The sequence below is a fragment of the Nannobrachium achirus genome, assembly GCF_963921795.1.
Source record: "Nannobrachium achirus genome assembly, chromosome: 19".
NCBI lineage: Eukaryota > Metazoa > Chordata > Actinopteri > Myctophiformes > Myctophidae > Nannobrachium > Nannobrachium achirus.
The window spans coordinates 40,336,988-40,347,550 of NC_137826.1; the positions used below are offsets into that span (position 1 = coordinate 40,336,988).

At 43.8% G+C, this 10,563-nt stretch overlaps 1 protein-coding gene across 1 annotated transcript; it reads right to left on the bottom strand.

The window, feature by feature from the left end:
- Positions 1 to 333: 333 nt before the first annotated feature.
- LOC308304187 (septin-4-like) lies at positions 334 to 5,794 on the bottom strand (the record flags this gene model as incomplete). Its single annotated transcript, XM_080748747.1, has 10 exons — positions 5,738 to 5,794; positions 5,129 to 5,215; positions 4,450 to 4,573; positions 3,781 to 3,915; positions 3,122 to 3,239; positions 2,754 to 2,855; positions 1,853 to 1,949; positions 1,384 to 1,546; positions 645 to 747; positions 334 to 405 (listed from the first exon to the last, which is right to left on the bottom strand). Exons 1-10 carry the CDS (start codon positions 5,745 to 5,747, stop codon positions 334 to 336), a joined length of 1,011 nt encoding a protein of 336 aa, XP_080604873.1. The 5' UTR covers positions 5,748 to 5,794.
- Between the last annotated feature and the right edge of the window lie 4,769 nt (positions 5,795 to 10,563).

Sequence of the window (10,563 nt, forward strand, 5' to 3'; positions counted from 1 at the left end):
CTATCCACCAGGAAGAGTCCATATGTGTCAATAAAGAAGTTACCGACAAGGGTTTTCAGCTGGTTAATTATCTTGCATTGCACAAGGGGAAGAATGCATGCAGCGCTTCTCTCTCCTCTGGCGCCCCCTTGTGCCATTGCGCCCCTGGGCACTTGCCCACAATGCCCTGCGTAATCGCTGCTTCTGCTGTCAGAGGTACAGGAGGGTTCATGGATGCCTACCAAACCTGGGGGTCTTGGAATAAAAACAGGTTGAGAAGCACTGGTCCAGGTAGGTTGTCCTGGGTTGTCTCTCCCTGTCATGTCCTTTATTTCCCAGGGAGTGTTGTCTAGGTCAGCAGCCTCCTCTCTGGCTGCGTTCCATCTGCTCCTGGATTCTCTCCAGGACCTCCTGCATCCTCCTCAACTGGGGGACAGGGATTTAACAAGTCAGCAACTGACTGTAAAGCCTAATTTTATTAACATTTATTTCATATTCATTTATACTTTGAATTGTCGTACATCAAGCAAATTTAGCCTCCTTTAAGTGACTTTCGGTTCGAATGGATACAAGCCTTTTTTAAGTGACCTTTGCTTCTGATTTGTCAAGCTGTACAGTAAGTAGGTACGCGGAAGTAAAATTGATTAGCTAGTTTAAATCCATACCTCTTCATCCTTCTCTAAGATGAGTCTTTCTGTCTCGCTGTCGATGGAGGCCAGTGGCAGAGGGAAGTCTACCCCACTCCCCCGCCGAAGCTTGTCCCTCACACTAACGTGCGCACGCGCACGCACACACACACACACACACACACACACACACACACACACGCACACACACACACACACACACACATGGTCAAATACATTATTTTGGTAATGAAATACAGCATGTTACTCTTTTGAAAGAATACACACGCTAAAACATCCATCTGTCATTCATTCAATTCAATCGCTGACTCATCATTGTGTATGCATTTCACACGAGCACACGTTTCAGAAACCGTAACATAACATAAGTTAACATTGGCTAGCCTAACGTAAATGTGCACGTCATTGTCAAGTAATTATGTGCAATTTGGAAACGGGTTAAACCGCCACGGGTAACAGGTCAGCGACATCTGGGCACCTCAATGTAAAATGTTACATTTGCATTTACTTTACTTTCCATTTTTCAAATATTAGATTTTTTAAATCAAGGTGCCCAGATTTACCTAGTGCCCACCTGACCTGTGTAACGCTGACAATGGCACTCGTCATTGCACGAGGCCATCAGCTGGGGGCACGCCTCGAGACATCAATGTCGCGCACCTGACTTGTTGTCAAGCGATTTCGGGAATTTGCGATATCGCTGGTGTGAAAGGCATACAGTTAAACGCATTCAGTCAAATGTTCCGCTGCCAGCCACCTGCGTCTCCTCTCCTGGACCACCATGCGCGTCATGTTCTGGATGCAGTGAGCTCTGTAGTTCTCGTAGTGGATCTCTCGCGTCACGTCCTTCAGGTCCTGCATGTGGGTTCTGACCAGCATGCTCCTCAGCAGCAGGAAGTCCGAGTGGGCCGGGTTCTCCACTGAGCCACAGGATGAAAGTTATCACAGGTTAACCATCTCCACTGACCCACACAACCTAATTTAACTGGAACTATAGTTGTACTGACTCTGACCTCTAAGGACCTTTCCAGGGAGGGTTTTCATGTGTGTCACCCTTTCTTGTTTTTATTTCGATTTTCTTGCACTGACCATTGGACACTTTTTGTTTGGCTCTGCACTATTGGGTTGTGTGTGTGTGTGTGTGTGTGTGTGTGTGTGTGTGTGTGTGTGTGTGTGTGTGTGTGTGTGTGTGTGTGTGTGTGTGTGTGTGTGTGTGTGTGTGATACCTTCTACCACACCCCAGGGGTACTGGCGAGCCCTGAACTTGCGACCGTTGCTTTCCATCTGGACGTTACTACCAATCACTGCAAATGGAATGCTGTCCTACAGAGACAGGAGGAGGGGAGGGGGGGGGGGGGGGGGTGTTAACACTACTACTGCCTTTTAATTTGAAGGGATGCTTGGTGGCGCGCCGCTTCCTCCGTAGGCCGCCGCTATTATTTTGAAGGGCCGGGCGGGGGTTGTTTTTGCGCAGATGGATTATCACTTGACGTCAATGTTTACATCATCTAGTCACATGACAGTGTGGGCCCAGAAAAGAAACATGGCTGTGCCCAGCCGAGTGCAGTTTGTGTCTGTAAACAGGCCACCCTTTGGATCAAAATGTCTCTTTTTGAGTAAATGAAGTCTCTTTATGGGCCTCTCAATGGATTTACTATGGCGGAGCTTCACTTCGCGTGCACGCCCAACGTGCGTTGTAAACAAATCGCGGACATTACCGATGCGGGCGGGACCGGAGCGACGTACTGTAAGTAATAATACTTTTACTGTAAATACAGTAAGATTGACGGTGCTCACCGTCAACGGCACCATGATTTTAACCCTTTAAATGCCGGTGAGGATCGTCAACGGCAGCAGAACTGTTAACAGACAAATACAGTACAGTACACTACATTAATGATAATAAAAATCACACCGTTCACCAAATGGGCAAACCAAATGGACCTGTACAGGTCTATTTGGTTTCATTTTACACTCTCAAGAGTTAAAGATCTATAATGGTAAATTTTGTTACCAACTCTTCATCATTTAGCTGGGGACCACCTGGAACCCCCTCAATGACCACTGGTGGTCCCCTGACCACTGGCTGAGAACCACTGCTTTAAAGTGAATAAAGAGAATAAACACCTTGAGCATCTGCTCTTGTAGTTTGAAGGTTTCATCTTCATCGTCATCACATTCTGGAAACTGGTAGATGTTGATGCCAAACCTGTCAATCTCTTCACGAATCTGACATGGACACGAATGCAGGGGGAGAGAGAGAGAGATAGAGAGAGAGAGAGAGAGAGAGAGAGAGAGGGAGAGGAAAGAGTTGATGAGAAAAGTAATTTAATTTTTATGATTATTGTCTACACTGATTAGTGTTTTCAACCCTGTCTGTCCGCCTGTGAACAGCTAATCTCCAGAACCGTTAGACTAATTGGTATGAAAACTTGCTCGCACACTTTCTGGAGGCCAAGAACCTCTGCCCAACTTTGCTGCCCATTGTTTCATACCTTCTGCTTCTTGCGGTGCACCTCCTGTGGGGTCAGACTGTCAGCCTTGGCCAGTATAGGTACTATGTTGACCTTCTCATGCAGGGCTCTCATGCATTCCACATCCAACGGTCGCAGACTGAGGGAGGACACACACATACTGTATGTAGTACTGGCTGGAGTATATAATACACATACATAGACACATGAATAACCATGGCACATGGATGCATTGTATAAAACAAGGTCCCAGACACACATACGTACATTAATGACCCGGGTGATATCAAAACAGAGGCATGAATCTCCCCCTCAGCAAATCAAACCATGGTCAAATAATCCAGCATCAAAGGCTGACCCATCGTGTCATTCTGCAGTTTGATTGGTGCATTGTTGAATTGTGACTTAGAATTTTTAAGTAAACTTAACAATATAGAGACACCATTTTCAACCTAAAACATATGTAACAGAGGTGATCCGAACCTCCCCACCTGGCTTTTGAACCCGGGTCTCCCACGTGAAAGTCCAATATCTTAACCATTACTCCAAAGGGATATCCCTATGGAATGAGGGCAGATACTAGACTTTTGAGCCTTCAGGCTGGGGCTGCGACTCTCTCCGCCACACATAATATAAGGCTTAAATGGTTAGGGATCTGAGATCTCCTCAGCATTGTGTACCCGTGGCCAAGCGGAGAGATGAAGTAGAGACAGCAATGGACCCTGTTGTCTTGAATGTTCTTCCTGTTGAGTCCACTCTCGTCTCTGAAGTATTGCTCAAACTGCTGGTCAATGAAGTCCTCCACCACCTTCCAGCTGCAGATGACACACAGAAAACCATGAACTCCTCAGTACAGTGCTATCGAACACCCTTTACGTCTGTCTGTGTGTTGGTTACAAAAATATTGAACCAATTAAAAGGTTTTGGCACTTCGGTCAAAACCTCCTAACTCCATTTGAGCTGGATATTTTTTCATTTTCTAAGTTAGCTTGTTTTGGCCTATCAGCAGAGATATACTATAATATATGAATAAAGAACTAGAAATACTGTTCCTACAAAACAGTGTGGGTTCGCTCGTGACTATATTCTGCAGCGTGCTAACTGTGATGTGAAGCTAACACCACTCCCAGATTTTCCGCACCTCATTGGCTTTGTACTGTCTGCGACGGAACTCTATATAAATAATGAAGATAACATACTGGTGTCTTTCAGGCGAGCCCACAATAAATAAATAAATACATATACTATGTCAATAAGTTCGTAAATACATCCTATTACTGTACACACTAAATCATCTTGAGCTTTTGATAGGTTAGTAACAAGGTGTGCAGTTTGTTGAACAACAACACCTTTCTGTGTTGTTGACAGCATCTCCAAACCCTGGCGTGTCGATGATGGTCAGGCGCAGTTTGACCCCTTTCTCCTCGATGCTAACCGTGTGTCTGGCGGTGGTCACGGTCTGAGGGATCCGCTCTACACGTGCACACCCACACACAAACACACAGAGGTCAAAAACATTAGCCGGGGCTGAGCATTCATGATCACTTGACTCCGAGTAGGTAATTTGTAAATAAATACCGATATTTGAATACATTAAGATAAATATCCTTAATCCATAAATTAAATTAGTACTTCAGTGGACTAAAATCATTGTTTTATCGTATAGCCTTGTTGCCCTGATATTTGGCATTTGTGCCACCAAAGAATTGTGTGCTTTCTCTGTATGCACACATACACCCCATTGCCCTCACTTAACAATCCGCTCCGCCGCAATTTTTGCTTGAAGGTAAATGGCTCACGCAGATGCCTCGCTACCATCAAGGCTGTGTAGTGTGTTGTGTATGCACACCGAACATTTTAAAACGCTCTACAGTGGCTTATTGGTGGCCCAATGGCTGGCTTGATGTCAACTTGGCGTGTCGGTGTATGCTTACAGTATATCTAGGATCACAATGCTTTGTGTCAAGTATTCCCTCAAGTCCTGATCTGTTCATACAGAGCAAAGTAGATGAATTGATGCTGCCTCACCTTCAGCATTGGGAACCCTCCTGTCCTTATAGAGCTCTGTGAGGAACAGACTGTTGATCAGTGTAGATTTACCCAGGCCAGACTCTCCTAGAGAGAGAGAGAGAGAGAGAGAGAGATTGAAAAGTACAGTTTCATGACAGTACAAATCACTGGTACAAGGTCAACTAAAATGAGATCCTAGTAAGCTTTTCAGCTTATTTACACAGGAACCACTTTATGTATCTCATATAACATTGAAAGACAAACGGATAGAACACAGTACTTTGCATAGGATAACATCACTTATAAAAGCAGAAAAATAAGAATAAAGGAAAAATACAAATAAACAGAAGAAGCAGATGGTTACAGTGGAAAAGGAGATGCTTAGTCTATTTACAAATTTCGAGTAGCAGCCGCTTGTAGGTGACTTTTCAGACCGATTTTGAAGGAGGTTAGGGATTTACTCTCCTTTAGGGCTTGTGGGAGTGCGTTCCACATGTTAGTGGTTTAGCAGGAGAACAAATTTGAGACTTTTTTTGGAGGCCGAGTGTCATGCTTTCCCAACGGTCATCACCCTGGCCTACACTAGCTATCCAGTGGTCCAGTGACAACCAACTGAGAATCACTCACCTGCAACCATGAGCGTGAACGTAAAGCCTTTCTTCACTGTCTTTCTATGTACTTGGTTGGGGAGCGTGGCAAAGCCCACATACTCCCTCTCCTGATCCTGCACAGACATAGACAATTAAAACATGTACAGTATGAGTGTATTGTTTGGAAAGGTGGTAAGAGATCATTCACACACATAGAACACCAGAAACGAGTTGGTATCAAAAACCTCTTGGCAAAACAGTAGTATAGCAAGTATAAATTATGCTTTTAATAATCATTTTAGACTAAATAAAACAACTAGAAAGATGTGGTTGAAAGTGTGGTTGTCTATTTATAGAAGAGAACAATAGTGTGTTGCCCTAATAGGCCAGGGGTTTTCAAAGTGGGTGACGGGGCACCCTGGGCTGCCGTGACAGCAGTTCAGGGGTGCCGCGAGATAATTTGACAATATTTGGGATTTATTTGGGAAAAATATTATTTAGTATAATTTTAAACTTGAAGTACAAAGTTATTTTCAGTCAGTTCTAACCAAAATGGCTATTATCTCAACATTTTCCTCGCAACATAATCACTAAAATATCGTCACTGTCAGGCAGAAACCTCATATCTCCAAGTTTCAAATGTGTATGTCTTTTGCCCTGCTTCATCATACAAGACCGTCGCACAAAACTAGTCAAACAGCCTGATCAGCAGATCTGTGTGATCTGCTGTTTTCTGCTGTTTTCACCCAACAACGATGATATTCTATAAATATAAGGTGCTGGGAGTGAAAATTATAATGTAAGGGCGCCTCGGATTAAAAAGATATTTATGGGGTGCCCTGAGACAAAAAGGTTTGGGAACCCCTGCTATAGGCAACCACACTAATGAAGAAAACAAAGGCACGCACCTCCAGGGAGTCATAAGGGTCAAAGTGTCCCCAGGCCCAGGGGCTGCGTGGCCGCGAGGAGGAGCTGAGCGTGGAGTCTGGGGAGCTCTGGGACATCAGCTGCCTCCTCAGAGACAGGGACTGGAACTCTGCGTCCACCAGCGGGGAGGCTCCGCACAGTCTGTGAGGGGCGGCCGGGGAGCCCGGCAAGGTGCAGGAGGCAGGGAGGTGGGAGAGTGGCGGACCCCCGGCGTGGCTGGGCAGTCGCCCCAAACTTCCAGTTCTCCCGGGTTCACGGTTGACAAGTGGCGCCTCGTAGCGTGCAGTGGGTTGCTGCTTTGAACTTTCACTTCTCCCGGGTTCGTGACTGAAAACCGGCGTCTCATAGCCCGCAATGGGTTGCTGCTCTGAACCGCGAGTTCTCTCGGGTGCGTGGCTGTCAACTGCCATCTCGTAGCCCGCGGAGGGTTGCTGCGCTGAACTTGTAGTTCTCTCGGGTTCGTGGCTGTCAACTGGCGTCTCGTAGCCCACAGAGGGTTGCTGCTCCGAGGGCTGGTGGGCGGGCGGCAGGTCCCTCATGGCATAGGGAAGATCTGTGTCTTCAGGGTCCTCGATGGACAGACTGGACAACTAAGACAGGACCACGATGAAGGAGGCAATACAACATGCATTAGGCAGTGCTGTATTTTATTTTAATATAGACTGTGTTCACTCACTTATTAATAATAAGTCACATTGTATGGTTATAATACACTCTAACTATATCAATAGCAATTAGCAAATATATCTAAAACACTAAATAGGCTATAACTACATCTATTTGAGCTATTATTTGAAATAGTGTTAATTGGTAACTGCTAATCTGCTTACATAAAAGTGGGGGATGGTTAGATCTAATAATTTATTACATTATCACACTGACTGTCACTGCACCCCCACAATCAATCACTGTCGTCTGTCCTATCAACGGTGGCATCTTTAGCCACTGACATGGCCCTTGCCCCTTGGAAACACCCAAATTGGTCATCACTATTTTGACACCAGTGAGACATACATACGGTACTGTACCGACATACTGGGTGAGTGTACACACAACATGTAGAGATGATGGCCTAGCTTCTATTGTGTACTATTGTTCTAGCCTTTTGAAGAGCAGCGGGACCTGCTCTGTCTGTCTGTCTGTCTGTCTGTCTTTCTGTCCAACACTCCTCCTGCACCTGTCAGATTACCCACAAAGCTTTGCAGCAGGCTTAGCCCGGCTTCTAATGCTTCCAGAAGGGTTGGGTATAGTAGGAATTAACACTCATTCTCTCTCTCACACTCTCTCTCACACACACACACACACACACACACACACACACACACACACACACACACACACACACACACACACACACACACAAACATGGCCTACCTTCTCTGCAGGTTGTGGTGTAGAGATGAGAGAGGAAGAAGGGAGGTAGTTGTAGACAGTAGTAAGACATTGTTATTGATTATTATTGATGCTGCTGTTACTACAATGTTGAGGCACCTATTTTGAAAATTAATGATCTTGAATCTTAATGTTCAATAAATATAAATTCACAATGCTTAAGCATGAATCTAATGAAAACAACACACCGCAAAAATAATGAACATGATGCAATCAAGTATGGGAATGATTAATGTATTAATTAATAACAACAACAACAACAACAACAACAACAACAAAGCTCAGTGATTACATGATTCGGTAGCTTAGGCTAATAGTTAGTTTTTGCAAATAAATAAATAGGCTAATCCCACTAATCCTGTTAGAATTCAATCATGATTCCCGTTACCTTTTTTCTGTTTGGGGAAGCGGACGGGGGACGACATGTGGTCCATGATGATGAATGATGAGCCTCTGCTTTTCACACAGCTAGAGTGAGTCGTGAGTTGTGTCTGTTCAATGCAAATGTCAGCTACTGACACAAAGCTACCTATAAGCAATAATAAAGCGCATTAAAGTTGAAATTGTAAGACATTAGTAGTAACTTACATAGGCCTACAGTATGAAAAGAATGACAGATCGTCGTCCTCCTGTGACGTGGCTCAACGTGCATTGTGAGCAGAGTGGTTCACTGCACTGAGCCTATTAACCTACCCACCTGTTGCTGTCTAGCCCACTGCTTCCCAAACAGTGGATTGTGACCCATCTGTGGGTCACAGACCAATTTTTATGGGTCACGACTGGAGTAAAACACATTTTCTTTTCTTACATATACTGTATGTATATAATATATATATATATATATATATATATATATATATATATATATATATATATATATATATATATATATATATTAGGGCTGGGATGCAATTACAATTTTTAATCTAATTAATTACAGGCTCTGTGATTAATTAATCGCAATTAATCGCATTTTAATCGCACATCGATATTTGACCTGAGAAGAACACATTTTGTTGTACGAGGGAATCCACTGGGCCAAGCAAAGCGCTCTGATCGGCTACTTCTCCCTTTGCGTTTGTTGTCTCTTCTTGGTTGGTGCATCGCTATGATCAGTATGCCCAAAACTGAAGGTTCTGTGGTGCAAAAACTAAGTGTGATTAAAATGCGTAATTGTGTGTGAGACGGAACCATGACGTAAAGTGGTACTAAAATTGGCTTGAATGGACTAACTATATAGTTCTCATTGGTGTACCTTGCCAATTTTCTCTGTATCGTTTCAATTTTAAGACTGCACCCTATTGCTGACATTTTAGTATTGCGTCCGAAATGGTTTGGAATTAGTGAGAGTCAGAACATGATATTTAAATATTCAAATAGTTGAAAAAACAATTCATTAACTCTAAGCCTTGCCTTTCATTTCAGTGATTTTCTGAATGGGCAGGTCTGAACGGTACTCTTTTGAAATCGAGCTCATTTCCGATTGGGCCCCCTCAAGAAGGGGGCGGTACTTTTTGGGAGGATATATTCTACTAGCCCTTACCCGTTCAAAGATATGAGCTCTGAAATTATGTGCAGTGTGTGGGTTATGGGATGTGCACTGTGCACACGGTATATGAGGGATGGAAAGTAACGTTAACTGGTGCTTGCATGATAATATGTAGTAGGAGCATCAATGTAAGAAATACCCGTTTCGTTTAATGGGGCTACAGAGATACTGTCCCCCCCCCCCCCCCCGCCCGCCCGCCCGCCCACCCGCCTGCACACACACACCCCTACCTGCACACACACACACACACACACACACACACACACACACACACACAGAGCTGGTTAAACATGTTGCCTCATGCTAGATGCAGAATAGATATGCCTCATGCTAGATGCAGAATAGATAGTAGATACACCATAAAAATGCTAATTAGACCAAAGGCAGCCCCCCGTTGCCAACAAAGGACATTTTGGTATAGCATCTGAAATGGCTTGGAATCAGAGACAGACAGAACACGACATTTAAATATCCAAGTGGTTGTTTAGGCTAAAACCTGTATCATGGACCAATATTTATATACAATGTATATTTTGAATAGCGTGGTGAGGCCCCTTTAACTAATCGTTAACTGGAAAGTGTGCAAGATAATGCTTACATTTAAGCCATGGTGGTGCAGTAGTGAAGAAACATGGCTGAGAAGTAGAAGGTTCCTTGTTCCATTCCAGTCCAGACATTTTCCAAAGTTTTAACTGGCGCTTGTAACCCAATCTTTTACTAAAAGTTTTAAAAGGAAACCAGTCTAGAATTATTGTGATCTAATGGTATAGTGGTTTAGATACAAACCTTCGATAAAAAAGGTCCTAAGTTCAAAACTGGTATGGACTGATCTCCAACTTTTACCTAGATATTTTACATGTATCTAATCTTACATTGAAGAACATACAAGAGACCAAATGAGGTGCAAACTACAGTTGGTGCAAACATAGAGTTTGCAACTTTAAAGTCCTTGGTTAAAACCCAGCATAGATATTCTCCACCTTTTACATTACTCA